This window comes from Indicator indicator, chromosome 11 (genome assembly GCF_027791375.1).
Source record: "Indicator indicator isolate 239-I01 chromosome 11, UM_Iind_1.1, whole genome shotgun sequence".
Lineage (NCBI taxonomy): Eukaryota > Metazoa > Chordata > Aves > Piciformes > Indicatoridae > Indicator > Indicator indicator.
The window spans coordinates 2,552,692-2,577,717 of NC_072020.1; the positions used below are offsets into that span (position 1 = coordinate 2,552,692).

The 25,026-nt window shown below is 48.2% G+C and overlaps 1 protein-coding gene across 1 annotated transcript in view; it reads right to left on the reverse strand.

Annotated features, from left to right (window-relative positions):
- Positions 1-25,026, reverse strand: part of EEPD1 (endonuclease/exonuclease/phosphatase family domain containing 1) — a 77,625-nt gene that overhangs the window by 32,685 nt on the left and 19,914 nt on the right. Inside the window, exon 2 of the mRNA XM_054384900.1 lies at positions 6,775-6,826. Coding sequence (XP_054240875.1) covers positions 6,775-6,826 — 52 coding nt within the window. The remainder of the gene's footprint in view (positions 1-6,774; positions 6,827-25,026) is intronic.

Here is a 25,026-nt window from a genome sequence, read left to right on the forward strand (position 1 = left end):
AGTGATCCATGATGCTTTGGAGAAAGGTGGAGCTCCAGAACACATTCAGTTCATCGATGACATCATCGTCTGGGGTGAGACTGCTGAAGAAGTCTTCGAGAAAGGTAACAAAATCATTGACATTCTCTTGCAAGCTGGTTTGGCTATCATGCGAGACAAGGTGAAAGGACCTGCCAGGGAAATCCAGTTTCTGGGAGTGCGGTGGCAAGATGGTCGCCGTCACATCCCAATGGATGTGATAAACAGAGTCTCCACCATGGCAAATCCCATCAACAAGAAAGAAACTCTGCGTTTCTTAGGCATAGTGGGATTTTGGAGACTGCACATTCCTGGATACAGTCAGATTGTGAAACCTCTCTATGATGTGACTCGAAAGTGAAACAGTTTCCAATGGGGTCCTGAGCAACAAGCAGCCTTTGACCAGATCAAGCGAGAGGTAGTCCAAGCGATGGGTCTGGGACCTGTCCGAACTGGTCCAGACATTAAGAACATTCTGTACACGGCCGCGAGTGACAATGGTCCAACCTGGTGCTTATGGCAAAGAGCTCCAGGGGAGACACGAGGACGTCCTCTTGGTTTCTGGGGTCGTGGCTACAGAGGCTCAGAGGCAAACTACACTCCAACAGAGAAAGAGATTTTAGCTGCTTATGAAGGAGTGAAAGCTGCTTCTGAAGTGATCGGAACTGAGTCACAACTTCTTCTAGCTCCTAGATTGCCAGTTCTGAATTGGATGTTCAAAGGCAAAAGTTCTTCACCACATCATGCAACAGATGCTACCTGGTCTAAGTGGATGGCTCTGATAACACAGAGAGCTCGAATGGGAAATCTCGAAAGGCCTGGTTTGGTGGAGGTGATCACAAACTGGCCAGAAGGCACAAGCTGTGCAAAACCTCCAGAGGAGAGAGTAACTCGTGCAGAGGAAGCTCCTCCTTACAGTGATCGGTCTGATGATGAAAAGAGATATGCTTTGTTCACAGACGGTTCCTGTCGTCTTGTTGGGAACAAGCGGAGATGGAAATCTGCAGTGTGGAGCCCAACGCGCAGAGTTGCAGAAGCAAGAGATGGAGAAGGAGAATCCAGTCAATGTGCAGAGGTAAAAGCTGTCCAGCTAGCTCTTAACATAGCTGAACGTGAGAGATGGCCAAAGCTTTATCTCTACACTGACTCGTGGATGGTAGCCAATGCCTTGTGGGGTTGGCTGAAAGACTGGAAGAAGAATGGCTGGCAGAGGAAAGGAAAGCCTATCTGGGCTGCAGATCTGTGGCAAGACATTGCTGCTCGTATTGAGAGAATCCCAGTGAAAGTGAGACACATCGATGCTCACATTCCTAAGAGCAAAGCTACTGAGGAACAACACCACAACCATCAGGCAGATCTAGCTGCAAGAGTTTCCCAGGTGGACACAAACTCTGATCCTGATCCTGATCTTGACTGGAAACACCGAGGTGAGCTGTTCTTAGCTCGATGGGCCCATGACTCGTCAGGACATCAAGGCAGAGATGCAACCTACCGATGGGCTCGTGACAGATCCATTGACATTTCCATGGATGCTATCACACAAGTCATCCATGACTGTGACATTTGTGCTGCTATTAAGCAGGCAAAGCGGATCAAGCCCTTGTGGTACGGTGACCGATGGTCCAAGTACAAGTATGGTGAAGCCTGGCAGATTGACTACATCACTCTACCTCGTTCTCGATCTGGTAAGCAGTATGTGCTGACTATGGTAGAGGCAAGCACTGGATGGCTCTAAACTTATCCAGTTCCTCATGCAACTGCACGTAACACCATTCTTGGTCTGGAAAGACAAATCCTGTGGAAACACGGAACTCCAGAGAGGATTGAGTCGGACAATGGAACTCACTTCAAGAAAAATCTTGTAAAAAACTGGGCCAAAGAGCATGGCATCGAGTGGATATTCCACATTCCCTACTATGCACCAGCTGCAGGAAAGATCGAACGCTACAACGGTTTGCTGAAAACCACTCTCAAAGCCATGGGGGGTGGATCTTTGAAAAACTGGGAGAAACATTTAGCACAAGCAACCTGGTTGGTGAATAGTAGAGGTTCAGTGAATCGAGCTGGACCTGCCCAATCAGATTTGTTGCGAAAGGAGGAAGGTGATAGAGTTCCTGTTATCAGAGAAAAGAATCTGTTAGGCAAAACTGTTTGGGTATTTTCTCCTTCAGGAGAGGCCAAACCTGTCCGAGGGGTGGTTTCTGCTGAAGGTCCTGGTCACACCTATTGGGTGATGCAAGAAAATGGTGAAATTCAGTGTATTCCACAAAGAAATCTAACTTTGGCTGAGAGAGGTTAAATTCAGAGTGTTGCGCAGACACAGCATCGCGCCCAAGAGGAGAGTTCATGAGATCTATGGTGCACGAACCCTGAGAGCCCTGAGTCACCTGAGAGTCCCTGTTCCTTTCTTCACTCCATCTGCGAGGAAACAAGCTGTTTGCTGTTTTTCCTGTGATTTGACTCTTTTGAATCATCTACATCCGAGACAGCCGGAATGGACTATGGTCTTTATTCACCTATTGTTGTAGATATTATTTTAGATTAGATAAATAATAGTAGCAGCCAATGGAATTGTTTAGAAGGGGTGGACTGTGATGGTTTGAAACTGTCTTTTTAATTTTTCCTTGCAAAGTTCAGAACAGAGAAAGTGAAAGAATGTAAATAAGTCACTATTGGGTGTAAGAAAGCAAAATAACGATTGTTCTAAACACTTCCATTGGATAGATAGAAATGTTTAAGAACTATTACCCAAAACAAAGTAGGCACTCTGCACATTCTGCGTTCGGCAGTGGGGGCAGTTGCTGGGCTGTCTGGCTGCTGTTTCTTCTTCTCTTCTGGCTGAAGATAACACGTACTGACCTTGGCAGCTAAGTTAACAACTTTCTGCTTAACTAACTCTGCTTCTCTGTCCAGGTGGGTCTGGGGGGAAGCTCCTGGGAGAGAGAGGCCCCTTTGGGAGGGTCCCCTTGGGGGGAAGCAAAGGGAGATCGGTTGTGCTTTTCTGTTGATTGTATATATTTGTGAATGTTGTGAATTTTGTATATTTGTACATATTCATTGCATTTCTCTGCTTGTAAATACAGCCTTCATTTGCTTCTAGACTGGGCTAGCCTGGTTACTTGTTGGTGGGGGGGGAATTTCAGCTCACACTGACACAACTGGAACAGGTTGCCCAGGGAGGTGGTTGGGCTATTCAAGGTGAGGCTCTACAGGGATCTGGGCAACCTGATGTAGTGGAGGATGTCCCTGCTGACTGTGGGGGGGATGGGTTGGACTAGATGAGCTTTGGAGGTCCCTTCCAGCCCAGCCCATTCTAGGATTTAAATGCTAAAACAGGCACCAGTGTGAAATGTCACCTGGGCAGGCAGTTCAATCTGCTAATCACTTGCACAGATTTATTTTTACACTATAAAAACAGCATGTTCCTTGGAAGAATTATTTTTTTTCCCCTTTCCCCAAATAAATACAACTAACACTTCCCCAAGTAGAATTCTTCAGCTGTAATTAAGGACTTCCCAAAATAAGACTTGAGCAATGTACTCAAAAACATGTTGGGGCAAGAAGTGTCCCTGGGGCTCTGTCCAGAGCTGTTCCTCTGGAAAAGGAAGAGATACTTCATCCAGGACACAGAGCCAAGAAAACTGCATGCCTGAGAGAGTTCTTTCTAAAGCCTGAGTGGCCTTGAAGCTTTCTGGGGAATGAGGCTGTCATGACTGCAAGCCCTCCCTTGGCACCTTGTCATCAGAGGATGTTAGGGGCTGGAAGGGACCTCCAGAGATCATTGACCCCAACTCCCCCCACCGAGGGGTGGTTGCCTTCTTATCAAGACCCCAGGGGTTCGACCTGTCACCTCCTAGAGCATCATCCCATTTTTGAGAAGGCATTTTGCAGTGCCAGATAGTCTTCTGATGCTGTCTGAAGGCCCAAGAGACTCACTGCATACAGCCTGCACTTGCCTGAGGCTTGATTTAATGGAGCTAGTCAGCAGCACAAATATCAGTGTGTGCCCTTAAGCCTTTCCAGGGGGCCCAGTGCTTCTAAATCCCTTTGGCTTCCCAAGCAAGTGTCAAAAATACATAACAACACTTGCAAATTGGTGAGTAATAACCCTCACAGAAGTTCCAAACCATCTGTGACAGCCTAGAAAGTGTCTGATAGCAAAACCACTTTTAGGTTATTGTGCCCATAACTGGCTTTAAGAGAGTGTCCCTTCAAACCCCAGCGGGGGGGAAAAAAAAAAAAAAAATCAATCCTGCAATGAATATTAAAATCTTCTGATTGAATAATCTTCTCTATTCCTGTAATACAAGGCAGGTAACTAAGGATTTACAAGTACAAACCTCAGCATATGTTACCCTGCAAGTGGGGGCAGGGCAAGGAATTTTTGTTCTAGTCTCCTGTTATTACTTTTTTTTTTTTTACCCTTTCCTGTATTTTAAAAAAATAAAAGCAGCAAATTTCTTTGAATTTCCATAATTCCACTCTGTTATTTTCCAGAAGGACTAAACTGCCCTTTTAAGTGCTTTAAGCTTGGCATTGTATGAAAGCAGATATCAAATAACTCAGAGAGCTCGATTTAGAAAGATGATTTTTCTGAGGCTGAGCCTTTCTGAAGAGCTTCCTGCACAACTCCAGACAATGCCTCCAACTGCCATTCCCACCAGGCTGAGCTCACTCACTCTTCCCAAGCTGTGTTTTAGGAGGCATTGGGCCAAAGGGAGGTGCAGGCCTGAGAGAAAGGAGATAAGTGCAGGGGGTGTGAGGTGCCAGGGAAGCAGCCTGCAAACAAGGAGAGATGGTGAAGATTAACCTGTTTGGCACAATGAGTGGTGGAGAAACATCTTCTTGGCATGCAAAACAACTACACTACCACTTCCTTAGTCCTCTCTCCCTACCTATGAACAAAATCCACGTACTTGGGCCAAAATCAGAGTTCACCCAACCCAGTGAGGAGATGCTCCTCTTGGGTTAACTGGGTTGTAAGTAGGACCTCTGTAAAACACATCTCCAGTCAGCAAGCTGAAGCACCTCACAGGCTCACAGGGTGTTACAGATTGGAAGGGACCACTGGAGATCTTCCAGTCCAACCCCCTGCCAGAGCAGGACCAGAGATCCAGCACAGGGCACACAGGAACACATCCAGATAGGGTTTGAAAGTCTCCAGACCAGGAGACTCCACAACCTCTCTGGGCAGCCTGTTCCAGTGCTCTGGGACCCTCACAGTGAAGAAGTTCCTCCTCATGTTGAGGTGGAACCTCCTGCTGCTGCATTTCATTTTCCCCGGTATTTCTAGAGCACCCAGCACTTGCAGTCTTAACACAGTGCTGCAGGACCTTCTCCTTCACACAGACAGGATGCATTTAAGGATAGAGAAGGTGTTCTCCTTCCTTCCTGAGCTTTCCCAGGTCACTCATGGGTACAGAGGAGCTGCTTGGGTCAGCACCAGCTCAATGCCTGCCATAAGGCAGCAGTTTTCCCAGCAGGGCTCTTGAATCCAGTTGTTTTCTTTGAATCCTACCAAGTCTCTCACATTTCCATGCTGCCTCCTGGCTGTCTCCTTGGACTTCCAGATGAAGGAGGTAGAAAGTGAATGGAAACCACTAGGGGTACTGGGAGTCCAAGGGCAGAATCACAGAATGTGAGGGACTGGAAGGGAGCTCAGAGCAGGATCACCTAGAGTAGGTCACACAGGAACACGTCCAGGTGGGGTTTGAATGTCTCCAGAGAAAGAGACTCCACAACCCTTCTGAGCAACCTGCTCCAGCATTCTGTCACCCTCACACTGAAAAGGTTCCTACCTTCCAGGCCAGCAAAATCATAAACCAGTAAGGTACACAATATTTGATTCTTCACACAGAAAGCAATGATCTACAGGGTTTGCAATATATTCCCTTAGCTGAAGACCACCACCAGGTTTGTTATCATTGAATCAGAGCCCTGTCCAAGCTCATCTGGAATGTTTCTAGGGATGGGTATTCTACCACCTCTCTGGGCAGCCTGTACCAGTGCCTCACCACCCTCAGTGTAAAAAATGTCTTCCTTTCTCTAGTTTAAATCTCCCCTCTTTTAGGTTAAGGGGAGTTTTAAGTTTAGTTTAAGTTTTAAAGGCATCACCCCTTGTCTTGTCACAACAGGCCCTGCAAAAAGATTGTCCCCATCTTTCTTATAGGCCCTTTTTCAGTGCTAATAACTTACAAACCCTCCAACCTTTTCCTTTTGTGGCTGCTGGTTTTGCTGTGGCTTCACAGGTGGGATCTCAAGCTGCTGAGAAGCAATGAGAAGTCTTAGGCACTGCGGTAGGGAGATGCAGCCCTTGGGACAGGACCACATTGCTTGGATGCCATGGGCTCAGCTCTGCTCTGCCTCTGTGACTGACATGAGCCAAGCACAGGCTGCCTGCAAACCACACCAGCCCTGGGCCAGTTGATGGACAGCACATCCCTGGAATTCCAAGCTTTGAGGCAGCCCTATCCCTTCACCAGGCAGACAGGAGGAGAGCTCAGGCTAACAGACAGAAGGGTGGTGTTGAGCTGTTAGTTGCTTTGATCCATTCATCACTAAACTAAACCACCCTTCTGCCAAGGCACCTCTTGCTGTTCTCCTGAGCTGGATGGTCCAAAGTGGCTCTTTGGACACTTTCTGCTTCAGACATTCATCCTTGTGGGTTCAAACTGTCTACTTGGCAACTGGAGTAACACAGGGAGCTTTCAAAGTCTGAATGTATTATGATAGCTGAGTTAGACAGATTTTTAATACCTTTTCCAGGGCTTCTCTATCGACCAGCTCCTGCACAGCCAAAAGCTTGATACTGTAAGAAAAGAAGAAGAACAAGAAAAAAGAACAAATCACTCCATTGCCAGAATTACAGAAACACAAACAACAGCAGCACAGAAGCTCCACTTTTATCTTCCCACTTCACAAAGGAGGCTATATAGAGGCACAGATACCAAACCAAAGTGCTCAGGGTGCAACAAACCAAAGCAAGGGAGGCCCAGTGTGACTTGGTTTGCTTTGCATTAGCTGCTCCAACTGCTTTCTGAATTTACCTTCCAGTGAAACTGCATTCATCATGACATATTCAATACCCTCAATTAACACTGCAGGATCTTCTGAAGAACAAACACAAGGAAACCACTCTAAGTATTTCTACCCTTTTCAAGTTCAAATTTGTCCTTCAATATCAACAGGTTTCTGTGGGTCCCACATCAGACATTGCCAGGGATTTACAGGATTGTGTCTGAGGTATAATAACTAAGACAACCCAGCTCAAGAAATCTAAGGGAGAGATGAAGGAAAGGTTGCATAACTGGAAGCAGAGACATAATCCATCATTATTATTCCTGTAAAGCCATTTGTATAACCAACCCCGAATTTCTCCTTTTACTGAATCTTGTCTCCTCTAGGGGCTAAAGCCTGCACACTAAATTTCATTCACAGGATTATGGAAGTTCCTCACACAAGGTTTTGCTCTGTAGAGTGGCTCAGGTTGGAAGGGACCTCAGAGATCATCTACTCCAACCTCCCCACCATAGGCAGGGACACTTCTCAACTAGACTCAGCTGATCAAGGGCTCATCCAACTTGGCCTTCAACACCCCCAGGGAGGAGGCAGCCACAACCTCCCTGGGTAGCCTCCTGGGGAACCCTGTTCCAAAGTCCACCACCCTCCTACTGAAGAACTTCTTCCTAAGCTCCAGTCTAACCCTGCTCTCCCTCAGCTTCAAACCATTCCCCTTTGTCCTGTCTCCAGACACCCTGATGAAAAATCCCTCTGTAGCCTTCCTGTAGGATCCTTATTTCCCAAAGAAACCTTTTGGTTCCTGGAGCATCTGCTCTAATCTACCCTCTTTAAAGAGTTCTGCTAAGAAACTTGCAGTGCAAGTTAACTGTGCTGCCCTGATGAAATGGCCCCTGAAAGCCTATTAAAAACATTCACTGACTCAATTACTTACAGGACCTATGGAAACCAAGCTATTGCAATGACTACCCTGGCACCTTAGGCACAACTCAAGGTACTTGAAAACATGCAGTGATCAGCATGAAGGACTCTCCTCCAGCCACAAAAATATGCAAACATGATGTGCTGTCCAGGAAACACATGACTCCCTCTCTTTTTTGCTGGCCAGGAGTGACCCATGGCATCCTCCACCAAGGGAATTCCTTCTGGTTTCCAGAAGATTAGTCACAGTGCTAAGCAAATGCCTTCAGCTACAGCACATTTCTACTCCTCAGGGTACCACTGTAATCCTTTCCTTCCAAGTTTTCTTGCAAACACAGCTTCCTCTCTCTAATCCCTCCTCCACAGAAATTGTTTAAGCTGCTTTAGCAACTTTTTGCAATGCTGCAAACTTGCTGACAGGTCCCTTGCTGGCTGGCAGCTTCCTGTTCCCCATCATCACGTTTTCTTTGCATGCAGCTTCACTTCCCAGCTTGAGTTCACATTGTCCCCAAAACTCCATCTGCTCCTGCAAAAAGGAACACCAAGGCCTTCCTGAAAGCCACCACAGGGTCATCTGCTTGCAAAGCAGGGAACTTATGGCTGTGCAGCAAGGCAGATGGGATTCAATGAGACTGCTGCACGAGGCAGATCCAACATCCATCCACGCAGAATGCACCTGAGGTCTTCACCTAAGGAAGAGAAGCTGCTTCCTCCAAACCCAGCTTGAGTGGTGCCCTAGTATAGGATTAGAGAGGCTTGAGGGTAACAGCCACTTTCTGGACCACCCAGAATTGTAGCCATTATGGATGCAGGTCACTTGGCTACCACTATCAAGGAAGAAGGGCTCCAGAGCAGAGCTCTGTGTCAACCAGCAGTGACCTGCATCTGCTGAGCTGACCCCAGAATGGAGCTGGGGCTCCCATTCAGGGCAGAAACTGGTAATTGGCAGGAAGAGGAGAAAGTGAGGGAAAGGGGAAGCATTAAGTTCAGTGAACAGAGAGTCTGTGAAGCCTTTAAGAAAAAGCTTGGCCTCATGATGGCATCTACCAGAAGCTTCTATGTGCTGTGATGGCAGAGCAGCCAGATCCCAGCTGGATGCTGGCACTCCCAGCACCTGTGCCTGAGCTCCCCATGCCTTGCAAGCCTTGCAAACAGCTGATGCATGGTGGTTCTCCAGGCACACTGGCACAGGTTTTCCTCCCTGGCAGGCAGGCTCCCTCCTTAGCCTGAAAGAGCAGAGCTTCTTGGACAGCCAGTGCTGCACCCCTCCTGCCTGCAGGTCAGTGCAGCTCACAGCCAGCCACCGCCACCCCCAGGCCCAGTTTGCCATCCAGCAGCCATATGAAATGAGCATTGGTCTCAATTTCCTGTGTAAGCTTACACAGCTTTGCCTGAGCTTTTCCAAAGCCCTCCAGCTTTCTATTAGTCAGTGCATGAGGAGGCACTACAGGTAACAACAGCAAAAAATGCCCTTTGACTTCTGGGTCTTCTGGCTCTGCAGCATAGAGCCACACTGAATTATGCTTCAGCTGGACTCACAGACACACAAACAACCTGTGCAAAACACTCACCCCCAAACTATTACTCTGAACATCATGAACTCATTTTCTTCTGCCTCCCTTGCAGTCCATAAACTTTTCCACTTTGCTCTTGAGATAAAATTCCATAGCCTTGTTATGGCCCTTGGTGAAGTTTTATGGTTGACTTACATATCCAAGAGTAGAGAGCATAGAAACATAGAATTGTTTTGGTTGGAGGAGACTTTTAAGACCATCAAGTACAACCATTTAACCCAACACTGCCAGGTCACCACTAAACCCTGTGCCTAAGCACCACATCTGCAAGTCTTTTACATATCTGCAGGATGATCAGGGGGCTGGAACACCTCTGCTACAAGGACAGGCTGAGGGAGCTGGGGTTGCTCAGCCTGGAGAAGAACAGGCTCCAGGGAAACCTAATAGAGACCTTCCAGTACCTGAAGAGGGCTGCAAGAAGGCTGCAGAGAGACTGTTTGCAAAGGTCTGCAGGAATAGGATGAAGGGCAATGGTTTGAAATTAGAGAAGAGGAGACATATACCGGATGTGAGGAACAAGTTCTTTACCATGAGGGTGGTGAAACACTGGAGCAGGCTGCCCTGGGAGGTGGTTGATGTCCCACCCTGGAGATATTCAAGGTGAGGCTCAACAGGGCTCTGGGCAGCCTGATCTAGTGGGGGATGTCCCTGCTGGCTGCAGGGGGGTTGGACTGGATGACCTTTGGAGTCCCTTCCAACCCATTCTATGCTGACCCCACCACTTCCCTGGGCAGTCTGTTCCAGAGCTTGACAACCCTTTTGGTGAAGAATTTTTTCCTAGTATCCAGCCTAAACTTTCCCTGGCACAACTTTGAGGCTGTCCCATGGCTGTATAACAGAAGTGGTTGATGACAGACTCAGGCTGGGTTTAGTTAACCAAAAGAACAGGCCAGGACCCCTTGGGTCATCAAATTTGTGTGCCAGGACTGGATTTGCATATCTGCACAAACTGACCTTGATCATCAACCACTTCTACTCTAACAGATGGGCATGAAACATGGAAGGGAAAAAAGCCAAAATAAATGCAGCTGAGCTGTGCTAATGGCCTTTGGTGCCTGGGAGGGAGCACTCCTCATCAGCTGCCTGCTGTCCCCAGAGCTGCCCTCAGCCCCCAGCTCTCCTGCCAGAAGGCCATGCTCCATTTCATCACCATTGCCCCCACAGCCTGTGGTCCTCTGCTGTCTGCCAGATGCCAGGGTGACCAAAGAGAAGGTTCAGTTTCACTGCAAGGGCTGTGGCATGCCCCAGCTGCAGCCAGCTGTTGACAGCTCGAGGTTAAGGGCTGGGATTAATTGTTTTCTAATTGTTTTAAGCAGGGGCAGAAACTTAGGCACCACCAAGCACATGGTGAGAGGGGAAATGGAACAGCAAAGGAGGGGGGTGGTTTGGGGGCTGTTTTTTGGTTTGTTGGGGAGATTGTGGTTAGTTAGGGTTTTTTTGTGGTTAGTTGGGGGTTTTATTGTGATTACTTGGGGTTTTATTGTAGTTAGTTGGGGCACTGACATAGACATAGAACAGCCCTGAAGAAAAGGACGTGGGGGTGCTGGTGGATGAGAAGCTCAACAGGAGCCAGCAGGGAGCACTTGCAGCCAGAGAGCCAAGCAGAGCCTGGGCTGCAGCAAGAGAAGTGTGGCCAGCAGGGCCAGGGAGGTGATTCTGTCCCTCTGCTCCACTCTGATGAGACCACACCTGGAGCTCTGTGTCCAGTTCTGGAGCCTCTATTGTCAGAAGGATCTGGAGGTGCTGGAAGGTGTCCAGAGAAGGGCCATGAGGATGAGCAGAGGGCTGGAGCTCCTCTGCTATGAGGACAGGCTGAGAGAGTTGGGGCTGTTCAGTCTGGAGAAGAGAAGGCTCCCAGGAGACCTTCTTGTGGCCTTCCAGTATCTGAAGGGGGCTCCAAGAAAGCTGGGGAGGGACTTTTGAGGGCGTCAGGGAATGATAGGCCTGGGGAGGGGAGCAGGGGTGTGGAGCAAAACTAGAAATAGGGAAATTCAGATTGGGTGTTAGGAAGAAATTCTTCCCCATGAGGGTGGTGAGACACTGGCACAGGTTGCCCAGGGAGGTGGTGGAAGCCTCATCCCTGGAGGTTTTTGCAGCCAGGCTGGATGTGGCTGTGAGCAACCTGCTCTGGTGTGAGGTGTCCCTGCCCATGGCAGGAGGTTGGAACTGGATGATCCTTGAGGTCCCTTCCAACACTGACAATTCTATGATTCTATGATTTATAAAGTTGTTTTTCCCTCCAAAGATCCTCAAACCCTAGCAAAACCAAAAACAGATAGAAGGAAAAAAAAAAAAAAAAAAAGCATGCTTAATGACTTTCAGCCTCACAAAGCTTCCTCCCTACAAAGTCTGACAAGGAAATAGAATTGGTTTCTCCTTTCCCACTAAAAGCATCTGCATCTCCTCCATCACTCCTTAAATGGATGGAAAAATTGTGTCCACTGCCACGTCCTAACAGCTGCTGGAAGCTCTCAGAGAGCTGATGAAGGAAGCTGATGGGGCTTGGATAGGAATACCACACCATATTGCTTTGGGACTAGCTGCCAGCTAATGACACAACAACATGACTTGGAAGATTCTGAGTGAGGGGGGAAAAATAGAGCTGCAGAAAGAGGAAATTAGGATAAAACCAGGGAAAGCTGCATGTCCTTTTAAAATATATTTATCTATCTATATTTACTTTATTTTTATCCTGATAATTACTTTGATATAGTATAGATAGACTTATATAAATCTATTAGAGATGGTTATATATTGGCTAGCTTATAACCTTCATATGTGTATTAATATCTTTATCAAATTCCATGTAACACACACTTTTAAGTTCTCTTAGGGATCTGGTTTCTGCAGTTGCCTAGTTTGGATGAGAGCAGCAGATCTTTGATGTCTGCTCATGGTTCATTTGCCTCTGCAGAACAGCTTGAAACCAAAAAGCAGATCAAGGCTCTGTAGATAGGAGTAAATGGGAGAAGCTGAAACCCATCAAGCAAAGTAGTCCTTTTGAATTAAAAGAGGGCAGAGTTAGACTGGATAGAAGAAGATTTTTTTATTTTTTTTTTTACATAGAGTGGTGAAGCACTGGTGTAGGTTGCCCAGAGAGGTGGCAGAAGCCCCAGTCCCTGGAAACATTCAAGGTGAGGCTGGATGGAGCTCTAAGCAACCTATCTAGTTGGAGATTTCCCTGCTCACTGCAGGAGGTTGGAATAGATGAGCTTTGAAGGGTCATTCCAATCCAGACCATTCTATAATTCTATGAACCTGAACCATTCTATGCTCTGCTCACTTGCACCCCATGATAGGACAAGAGGCAATGGATACAAAGTGCAGCACAGGAGGTTCCACCTCAACATGAGGAGGAACTTCTTCACTGTGAGGCTCACAGAGCACTGGAACAGGCTGCCCAGAGAGGTTGTGGAGTCTCCTGCTCTGGAAACTTTCCAGCCCCATCTGGATGTGTTCCTGTGTGCCCTGTGCTGGATTCTCTGGTCCTGCTCTGGCAGGGTGACCTTCAGAGGTCCCTTCCAACCCCTAACATCGTGTGAGCCTGGGTGTGACTGAAGGTTGGACTTGATGATCTTAGAGATCTTTTCCAACCTTCCTGATCCTATGATTCTACAACTCTTTTTCCATTTCAGCCATTCCTTGGCTCTCTCATTCCTCTCTTGCACACAGCTGCTCTCTTTCCTCCAGCTGCAGCAAACCCACTGCTTTGAAGGACCTATGAACTTTGCATGGAGGGTCTGATTTAGGCTCAGCTGATGTTGTGGTTTCAGCACAGCCATACCATGTCAGGAACAGAATGATGATTCATAAACCTTGGACATTTTGTATTCCCAAAACACGAGCAAGAAACCAAACAGGGAGGTTGGAAGAACAGCAGACTTCTTCCCAGCACTCTAGAGAGGAGCTCAGACCTGCTCACAGCATGACCCAAACCACAGCCAGCAGCAGAAGGCATGAATCCCCACTAAGAATGGGAACACCCCTAGCACCCTCTTTCCAAAGGGAGGAAACCCATGCTGCTGCACACAGACATTTCCTACAGCAGGAAGCAAAGCAGTGAAATGAAGAAGGGAGCTGCTCAAAACTCCAACACTCCAAGCTTCACTCTTTGCTTGTCAATCTCCCCAGAAAACTTGTCTTCAAGTTGTGACACCTCAATAGACCTCTTCTGCAAGTTCCTGAGGGTCCTATCATAGGATGAAGAGCAACGTTCTATTTATCAACTCCTCCACACACAGGATCATGCTTCAAGCCCGATTTCTTCCTCATTATGGACATTTTCTACTCATTTCCACTTGCAGAAAGTCTCCCTTTCTAGAGAACCCCTCAAACTTTAAAACTAGAAGTTGCAGAAAGAGCATTTTTTCAGGTGCCCATAAATACTGTCATTCCTCAGTAAGTTCATGGAGATTCTCTAAGCTTTCTCAGTTTGGGGTGCAGAGCACTGAAGCCAAGTCCTCAGCTAAGTGCACCTTTTAGAAATGCTCAGCTAAGTTACAGACCCTCCAATGGCCTTTTCTCTTGCTGTCCTCTTGCTATTCTTTGCTGTTCTCTCAGCAAACTGGTGCCATGCCAGGAGACTGGCAGCAGTTAGAAAAGTTAAGAGTCATGGAAGACTTCCAAGGGCCTCAGAAGAAATGCTGGTTATTAAGGGCTGGGATACATTGCACTTGATTGAGCAGAACTAAAGCTGATTCCTCAGAGGCAGAGGTTAATTAGACAAATGGCTCAAAAGGATCAATCTGTTCTAACTCATTATTTGTTGGGTTTATTTTATACATATATATCTTTTTTTTTTTAATTTGAAATGAGATGAGGCAGTTGAAAATAACCTCAAAAATCCCAGATGCATGAGATGAAACCATGGAAGACCTGATATTCCCAGTAACATCATGATTACAGAGTAGCAGCCTAATGAATAAAGCAGCAGCAAATCAAACACTTGCATCAAATGACACTCATAGAATGGCTCAGGCTGCAAGGACCTCAGAGATCATCTGCTCCAACCTCCCCACCATAGGCAGGGACACCTCTCAACTAGACTCAGCTGATGACTTCATCCAACCTGGCCTTCAACACCCCCAGGGAGGAGGCAGCCACAGCCTCCCTGTGCAGCCTATTCCAGAGTCTCACCACCCTCCTGCTGAAGAACTTCTTCCTAAGCTCCAGTCTAAAGCTACTCTCCCTCAGCTTCAAACCATTCCCCACTGTCCTGTCTCTAGAAGTCCCTCTGCAGCCTCCCTGCAGGATCCCTTCAGGTATTGGAAGGCAGCTCTAAGGTCCCCCTGGAGTCTTCTCTTCTCCAGGCTGAACACCCCCAGGCATTACGTTATAGTGTAACATTTGGCTCTTTTTCTGGATTCTCTGAATCATTCCCTGCTGGGGTAAAGCTTCCTAACTCCAGAAACAGCAATTTCTCCAATCCAGCCCTGCCCTACTGCACCAATGGAAAAACTGAGCAGTCCTTAATCAAATCAAATAGGCATGCTGGGGAAAAGGCACACCACCATGGCACAGAGAGGTTCTCCTCCCCCTATACTCTGCCCTGGTGAGGCCACATCTGGAATATTGTGGCCAGTTCTGGGCCCCTCAGGTCAAGAGGGACCTCAGGGAACTGCTTGAGAGAGTCCAGCACAGAGCCATGAAAATGATGGAGTAGAACATCTTCCTTATGAGAGAGCCTGAAGGAGCTGAGGGCTCTGTAGCTTGGAGAGGAGGAGCCTGAGAGGTGACCTCATTGCTGTTGATAAAGATGTGCAGGGTGAGTGCCCAGAGGCTGGAGCCAGGCTCTGCTGGGTGATGCCCAATGCCAGCACAAGGGGCAACAGTGGAAGTTGAGGCATAGGAAGTTCTATGGAAACAGGAAGAAAACTTTTTCACTGTGAGGGTGGCAGAGCCCTGGCACAGGCTGCCCAGGGGGGTTGTGGAGTCTCTCTGGAGACATTCAAAACCCACCTGGATGTGTTCCTGTGTGACCTGCTCCAGGTGATCCTGCTCTGGCAGGGGGCTTGGTGGTCCCTTCCACCCCCTAACATTCTGTGATCATTCTGTCTTGAGGAGCAAAGCTACCAGCAAAATTATGGAACCTTGGGAGATAAAGTGATTAACAGAGACTCTTCTTGAAGAATTTACCTCTATGTCCCTGCAAGAACAGACCCGAGCTTGGGAAGCAATAAAATGAGGTTTGAAATAGTTTTCTTCCATTTCTGTGTCAGGTGAGTGAAGCATCTGCCACCTAGCTCTTCATGTTCCCTCATTTGCTCTCAGCAGCTTAATGCAATGTTGCTTTGTCACACATGCATGTCCTGCTCTCAGAGAAAGCAGTTTGCCCACTTAAAAACCCTGCAAAGGAATACAGTGGAAGCCAGTTTGCTTTCTTGCTCTTTCCCAGATCACAGAACCACAGAAACATTCAGGTTGGAACAGACCTTCAGGATCACCAAGTCCAACCCAGAACCCTACTCTACAAGGCTCACCCCTAAACCAGAGCCTCAAGCACCCTAAGATCCCCTCTGTCTTCTCCAGTCTGACCTGCCCCAGGTCCCTCAGCCTTTCCTTGTAAGAGAGATGCTCCAGACCCCTCTTTGCAGCCCTCCACTGCACTCTCTCCAGCAGTTCCCTGTCACACTTGAACTGAGGAGCCCAGAACTGGACACAGTACTCAGATGAAGCCTCACTAGGGCAGAGCAGAAGGGCAGGAGAAGCTCCCTTGAGCTGCTGCTCACACTCTTCCTAACACACCCCAAGATCCCCCTGGCCTTCCTGGCTAGCAGGGCACATTGCTGGCTCATCTCAGGTCACAGAATCACAGAAATGTTCAGGTTGGAACAGACCCTCAGCATCACCAAGGCCAACCCAGAACCCTACTCTACAAGGCTCACCCCTAAACCAGAGCCCCAAGCACCACATCCAAACCACCTTGAAACACATCCAGGGTTGGGGACTCCACCACCTCCCTGGGCAGCACATTCCAATCCCTGACCACTCTTGCCCTCAAAAAATGTTTCCTAATGTCCAGTCTAAACCTACCCAGTCATAGCTTGAGGCCATTCCCTCTTGTTCTGTGAGAAGAAACCAGCAGCAGCCTCTCTACAATGTCCTTTGAGGTAGTTGTAGACAGCAACTTCAGCCTCCTCTTCTCCAAACTAACCATCCCCAGCTCCCTCAGTCATTCCTTTTGACTTGTCCTTGCTGTAGAAGAGGGAATTCAGCTCATGGGGCATTTGGAGTGCCATTTATATAACTGGAGGCCCAAGAGCAGAGCAGACACTCTCTCAGCCCAGTTGTTTTTTGCTTTACTAATGACTTTGAAGGGTCATGAGGGCTAGACGAAGCTTAAGCCTTTAGTTAGCCGAAAGCCACAACCCCACACAGCCTTTGCTCTGAGTATCAGAGCAACACTGAGAGATTTTGATTTAAACCTCCAGAGGATGCATCACATAGCTGCAACTCTAATCCAGCAGAGAATTAATCCTTCCTCAACTCTCAAAGTCAGGAAAAACAGCTGAGTGGGCAATCTCCCAGCTAACTGCTCTCCTCTGACCAGCCTCTGCTCCTTTTGCTGGTAGAATTCCCCAGCAGATCTCTACCCAGCAGAAGGGACAGACCATCCAAAAATGAAATAATGGAACATAGAGCAGAGCAGAGCAGAATGTGGCCCAATTCCACAAGCTGCTACCACTCGCTTTTCCTACTACATCCCAGAAAATTCCTAGAGACTCTGCATGGTAAACAGAAGAATCCTCCATCAGCCAAACCCTGGGTCTCTGTCCCCAGGACTGCTACAGAACCACAAACACAGCAACACCAGTCCAAAGAGACTGTCTGATGCAAGAACCTCCTCAACATGGGACTATCATGAGGTCAGCTGTGGCTTAAAACCCTCCAAAAGACTAAGGCTCATTGGATCTCGAGATAACCTTTCCTAGTGCTGAGTGAGGAAGCTTCTTCCAACATCTGCTCTGAAGGTCCTGAACCAGCCAATTGCCCACATTTACTAAAACAGGAAGGGAAACAGAAAATGAGGCTCAGGGGAGACCTTCTCACTCTCTACAACCACCTGAAGTGGGGTGGGGGTCTCCAAAGTAACAAGAGATCAGACAACAGAAAGTGGCCTCAAGTGACAGCAGGGAAGGTTTAGGTTGGACATGAGGCAAAATTTCTTTGCTAAAAGAGTTGTCAAGCCCTGGAACAGGCTGCCCAGGGAAGTGGTGGAGTCACCATCCTTGGATGGATTCCAGTGATGTGCAAGTGTGGTGCTGAGAGACACAGCTCAGTGGTGACTTGGCAGTGTTGGATCAGTGGTTGGACTTGGTCATCTTAAAGGTCTCTTCTAACCAAAAGGATTGTGTGATTCTATGATTTCACCTGCAATCAAAGGACTGTGTCCTTCCTTTTGAACATCATAAGGCCTCTGTTGACCCAGCTGAGTCTCTCCAGGATCTTCTGAACTGAAGGGCTGCCATCTGCCATGGCAGCCACACCCCCAAATTACACACAGTTATAAAAACATAATCCCTTCTTACCCACCATAAAGGGCAATGACCCTTTGTAGCACATAGCACCACAATGGCCTGTGTTGACATAGGAAGAGCTTTATCTGACCAGACAAATCAGTCATGCAATGTTTGCTTTCTCCCAACCCAACAACAGCTTGTGCCAGGTTCTCCAGGGGACACAGTGAGACACACAGGAAAGAAGACAATTGGCTTCTCTGCTTTTCTCCCCACTCTCCTACACAGAACAGGATGCCACCACTGTCCACACAAGCATCTCATTTGGTGGTTTCCCAAGCTTTCTGTGCTGCAAGCTGCTGTGAAGATTGGAGCTGCCCTCCATAGATTACAGCTTAATCAAAGACCCTACATAGAACCACAGTCATGTCAGCCACAGCTCAGCAGCAGGGTAGGTGGAGGGCAGCACAGACTGGGGGAAGAGATGATAGAAAGCAGCCCTGTGGAAAAGGACTTGGGGGTGGTGAAGGATGAGAAGCTGGCCAGGAGCAGGCAGTGTGAGCTTGCAGCCCTGAAGGCCAAGGGCAGCCTGGGCTGCATCCAAAGCAGCATTGCCAGCAGAGCCAGAGAGGTGATTCTGACACTTTGCTCTGCGCTGCTGAGACCTCACCTGGAGTGCTGTGTGCAGCTCTGGAGCCCTCAATATAGGAAAGACATGGACCTGATGGAGAGGGTCCAGAGGAGGGAAATGAAAATGATCAGAGGGCTGGAGCAGCTCTGCTATGAGGACAGGCTGAGGGAGCTGGGGGTGTTCAGCCTGGAGAAGAGAAGGTTCTGGGGACACCTAATAGCAGCCTGCCAATACCTGAAGGGGGCTACAAGAAGGATGGAGAGAGACTGTTTGCAAAGACCTGGAGTGATAGGATGAGGGGCAATGGCTTCAGATTAGAGCAGATTTAGACTGGATGTTAGGAACAGGCTCTTTACCATGAGGATGATGGGACACTGGAACAAGTTGCCCAGGGAGGTGGTTGATGTCCCATCCCTGGAGATACTCAAGGTGAGGCTCATCAGGGCTCTGGGCAACCTGATTGAGTTGAGGATGTCCCTTCTGACTGCAGAGGAGTTGGACTGGATGACCTCTGGAGTTCCCTCCCAGCCCAGGCCATTCTATGATTTGAGCATCTCACCAGTGTGCTGGCATTTTCTGCCATGGGCTTTCTGAGGTGCTGTGTTAAACCTTCCCTCAAGGCCAGCACAGTAGAAGATTTTTTCCCTTGTTCCAATATGTGCTCAGAAAAATTGTGTAGCTGACTTCTTCTACACTTACTTATCACAGCAGCCTCCTTGTTTGACTGTCTCATGACTTGGAGATCTGAACAAACTTCATCAGTTAAGGAACCTCATTAATAAAAGGGTCTGTTCCTGCCACAGAGGAGGAGAAACAGGAAGCTTCTGTGATGGAAGATATCATCGAAATTTGTAAGGTGTGGAACACTTTTATGTGGAATCAGTTTCAAACCAAGAGTGTCAGATGGGGACACACAGAGGAGCTCATGTCACTACCAACAACCCTCACAAAAGCAGATTTACCATATTTTAGCCAATGTCTGCAAAGATCCTGTGTACAAAGGGACACCTTGGAAACTCTTCCCGGCAGCTGAGGACTGCACCACAGGGACAAAGCTGCTCACAGTTTCTCTTTGGTCACAAGGAAAAGTGTTGTGGGAGCTTAAGAAGACTGTAAGCAGAGTGGAGCCTCCTGGGAACTGCTTGAAAGAGTCCAGCACAGAGCCACAAAGATGGGAGTGGAACATCTCCCTGTGGACAGAGCTGGGGCTCTGCAGCTTGGAGCAGAGGAGCCTGAGGGGTGCCCTCATTGCTGTTGATAAAGATGTGCAGGGCAGTGGCAGGAGCATGGAGCCAGGCTCTGCTCAGTGATGTCCAGTGATAGGACAAGGGGCAATGGGGGCAAGCTGGAGCAGAGGAGGTGCCACAGGAACAGAAGGAGAAACTTTTTCACTGTGAGGGTGCCAGAGCCCTGGAGCAGGCTGCCCAGAGAGGATGTGGAGTCTCCTTCTGTGGAGACATTCCAAACCCACCTGGATGCATTCCTGTGTGACCTGCCCCAGGTGCTCCTGCTCTGGACTGGGTGATCTTTCAAGGTCCTTTCAAAGCCCTAACATTCTGTGAACCTCCAGGCAAACAGTCAGAACAGCCATGAAGCCAGGATCTCCTGTCATTTCTAGAACAATTCCTGGAAGTTCAAGGGCATCAGTTATGACTTTCCCACCTCTCCATGACAAATACAACCACTGCATTTGTTAGAATAATAATAATAAAAAACCCAAATGCATCAGAATCTCCAAGTGCTCCAATTTGATAAGGAACAGTGAGGTGTGGCTGGACACTGTCAAGCAGAGCAGCATCATGCTGAGAAATGGCAGAACCACACAGGCATCCTGCTTCCAGCACCAGTGCCACAACCATGCTGGCCACATCCACCCTTCTGGGATGCTCATGGCCCCCAACAGACAGCAGGACTGACCAGATGCCAGGGGACTTCTGGTGGACTTCTTCCCTCACGATATGCCCTCCATGCAGCAGCTCTGATCAGATGCCAGAAGTGCCCACCCAATGGACCACAGCACATCCTCACAGTGGGTACCACATCCTGCCTGTGGGTTTCAAACTGGGCTCTCTTCAGTCTGCCCCCTGCAGGCCTCCACACCTTTTACAGCGGTCCAAGCAGCACTGCCCTCAACACCTACAACCAGGACATAGTTTGGTTTTCTCTTGCAACTGCAGACACAGTGGTTTGAGCAGTCCAAGCCCCAGTCAGCAGCTGGTTAAGGGAAACCAATTCACTTGGCAGACAAGAAGCTCCCAGATTAACCTGGATCAGCTCCAGGCCCTGAGGAAAGGAGAAGCAGCAGCTCACGTGAGGCTCTCGGAGGCACGTTGGCTCCTGAGCAGCACTGAGGACATGCCTGGGGGGATGACACTCCTCCAGGGGGATGTCACAGATGGAGATGGGGCAGAGCCATGGTGGACACCCTCTTTTAGACCACCACACTTCTTATAGCACCTCCTTTGGAGATTTTACAGTGCATTATCTAAGTGCTGATTACATAGTCTGCTCTGCCCTGGTGAGACCCCACCTGGAATACTGCATCCAGTTCTGGGCTCCCCAGGTCAGGAGGGACAGAGGTCTGCTGGAGAGTCCAAGGGAGAGGTACCAGGATGCTGAAAGGACTGGAGCACTGCCTAATGAAGGGAGGCTGAGAGCCCTGGGGCTGTTCAGTCTGGAGAGGAGAAGACTGAGAGGGGATCTGATCAATGTCTATCAATAGCTGAGGGCTGGGTTCAGGAAGAAAGGGACAGGGACAGCCTCTGCTCACTTGTGCCCTGGGATAGGACAAGGGGCAATGAGGAGGTTCCACCTCAACATGAGGAGGAACTTCACTGTGAGGCTCACAGAGCACTGGAACAGGCTGCCCAGAGAGGTTGTGGAGTCTCCTGCTCTGGAGACTTCCCAGCGTTGTCTGGATGTGTTCCTGTGGGACCTGTGCTGGATTCTCTGGTCCTGCTCTGGCAGGGGGGGTTTGGACTGGATGACCTTCAGAGGTCCCTTCCAACCCCTAACATCCTGTGAGCCTGTAAAAGGCTCCAACTTCAGATTTATGGAAAACAAAATCTAGGGTTGGAGCAGATGACCCTGAAGGTCCCTTCTCACCTGGTATTTCTAGGCTTCTAGATCATTCATTACTTCAGCATTTACTCGTTGCTATTTGGATCATTGCTCTGACTTTTGTAGCACACTCCCCCTCCCCTCTTTTTTTTTTTCCCTTCATTTAGCCAAACAGTTCCTGGCTATAATTTTAATTATAATTTGCCAACACTGGTTTGTGGAGGATTACTTATGGTGGTGGAGGTAGGGGAAAAATCCAGTGGATGAGCAGTGCTAGTTCAGCAGCACAGTGCCACAGTCTTCTTCACAAGACTCTGTCAAGCAGCAGAAGTCTTTGGCTGCCACTTTCTCAAAGTGTGTCACATAAATCCCCATGCACAGAACAGCTCCAGCTTAGTCTTAAAAGGCCATCAGCTATTTAAAAAAAAATAAATGAAATAAAAAGCCATTCAAAGCAAAAGCAGAGCACCTGCGGAATCACACAGGCTGGGAGGATGGAAAGGGACTTTGTATTGAGAGACTCTGCAACTACATGAAGAGAGGTTGTGGTGATGGTGGAGGGGGACAATCTCTCCTTCTAACTAGCAAAAGATAGGGAAGCACCCTCAAAGTGCACCAGAGGAGGCTTTCAGCTTGGACATTTGGAAACAATTCTTCACAGAAAGGGTTGTCAAGCCCTGGAACAGGCTGCCCAGGGAAGTGGTGGAGTCACCATCCATGGAGGGATTTCCGTGGCGTGTAGGTGTGGTGCTGAGGGACACAGCTCAGTGGTGACCTGGCAGTGCTGGATTAAGGGTAGGACCTGATGATCTTAAAGGTCTCTTCCAAGGAAAACAACTCTATCATCATTACACAGCTCTCATTAAACACAGATGCCTACAAACTGCTGCAGCTGTGGCAGGGCAGAGCCAGCACACAGTTACCATAGAAAGCTATAGAAATACCAAAGTTATCTATACCAAAGAAATACCAGAGGGCTGGGCTGGGGAGGTGTCTTTAATCACCCTGCTACTATCCACCAAGTTCTCCAGCAAAGTTTAAGGTCTAAAGCAAGGAGGACTGGCATCTGCTTCGCCAGCTGCATAACAGAGAATGATAAACATGATTCTGCTGTGTCACCTCTGTCACCAAAGGTTTTTCCTTTAGAGAAGACACAGATAAAAGCCAAAAAAAAAAACCCACCCCAAAAACCAACAAACAACCCAAATCCTTCTAATTTTAAAAGGCTTGTTGAGGATTAAAAAAAAAGAGATAATATAAAATAAATCTTTTCAAAGCCTCCCAAAGAGCCAGGAAAAGGAGATTTGGTTAAACACATGATTTTTTTCCCCATCTCCTTAAGCTGTGGGCAGGCAGTGTGAGCAGGGCAGAGATTTAAGGTGCTTTGCAGGCTGGCACGAGCTGCAGGAGCGTGAACTCCCTGAACCGAAGTAACCCTGGGCAGACAGGGATCCAGCCAGACATCTTTGGGGTTACTAGGATTCATGCTTAAAGAGGAGAGAAACACTGACTCTCTCTCTCTTTCACTAATAAAAACAGAACTTGCCCAAGGCAGATGTCTCCACGTGCTTAAATCCAGGCGGAAATGCCGCGGTCAGCGTCGCGCTGCCACAGGATTTAATGAGGGGAAGTTTTCTTATCTCCCTTGGTTAGGCAAAACAAAAATGATTTAAAGAAATCCATCTCTTGCCAGCTTTCTAGAGAAGAGAGAAAAGACAGCAGCCATGGCACAGGCACTGTACTAGCATAAGGGAGGTGGGAGAGGGAAGTTCCTGATGTTATGCAAGTCCCAGAAGCATGAGAAAGGTTACCAGAGTTTATTTGACTAGGAGCTAGCTCCAGCATGGCTTCACAGCCCATCCACATCAAGATTGGACCTTAGGAAGAAATTCTTCACTGCAAGACTCTGGAATGGATTGTCCAGAGAGGTTGTAGGTGCCTCCTCCCTGGAGATGCTCAAAGCCAGGCTGGATAGGGCCTTGAGTGACCTGGGCTGGTTGAGAGGCATCCCTGCCTGTGGCAGGGAGGTTGGATTACATCTCTAAGGTCTCTTTCATCTTAAGCCATTCCATGATCACAGAGCTGATTACCTTTGTTTCCTTGCATATTCCTCCATGGTGTGGATGTGGTGCTGAGGGACATGGTTTAATAGTGACCTAACAGTGTTGGGTTAGTGACTGGACTTGATGATCTTAAAGGTCTCTTCCAACTCAACAATTCTATGATTCTATGACTAAAGGCTTCTGCCTCCACACCCATTCTCCTTCAAGTCAATGACCAACTCCCCTTGCCATCTGCCATGACAAAGAAGGGCAGCTGTGTGCACCACCTGAAAGGTCCTGGTGCTTAGAGACACACAACACAGTGATTCCCCCAGTAGGGCTGGTTTTGATTTGCAATCCAGCTGGCAAAGACAGGCTGTCCATGAAGGAGCAAATCTCCACACCTTCTCCTAATGAATGCAGTTCAGGAGGTGCCTGTCCTCCAGCCAGGCTGGCTGCTCTCCTAGCATGGTGCCAGCCAGGCATCTGGATCTCCTAGAACAAGGCAGCAGCTTTGTTCTACAACAGACCTACCTACAGTCCTTTGGATGCCCACCAATCCTTCACTGCTTTAAGCAATCCAATATTCTTCAGGTGGTAACTCTACTATGTCACAGATGTACGAGACAAAGAAAATCATCCCCTTCCCTGTGCCTCTGACCCCAGTACTAAGGAAAAGCTCAGCCATGTCACAGATGATGAAAATAAGGCAGGGACAGCAGCACTCAGCTGCACTTCACTGAAGAAAAAAGCTGAGCACAAGACAGCACTTTGGCACCTTGCTCTCAATAAGGTCACTGGAAAGCAGCACTGTGCTCAAGAGAGGGAGTTCAGGGGAAGAAGAAGGGAGTCTTAATGCAGAGGAAGAGTAGGATGGGTCTCTGGGTGACATCACTGAGCAAAGCCCATCTGTTACTGAGGTAGTACATAATTCCAGGTGAATGAGTTCAATGCCTGAACCTGGGTGATCCCACCTGGGACAACACTGCTTGTGCAAACATGACACAGGAGGATGAGGAAAGCAACACACATGGGGAGGGAAGGCTACAAACAAGAAGAGGTGGCAGTCATCCCTTCCTCTTTTAGGAGAGCACAGAGCAGACATGACAACATTTGTAACACCTCATGATACAACCACAGAGAAAAATGCTAAGAACAGCTTTCCCAGGAAAGCAGAGTAGAAGAAAATAGCAGGAAGGAGAATTTCAAGTTTTCCTTCCTCTCTTCTGAGAAAACATGAAGAATTGAGCTGGGGCTGAAGTATAATTGAATAGCTGGGATGGAGAGCTAGATCTGTGCATGGAAAA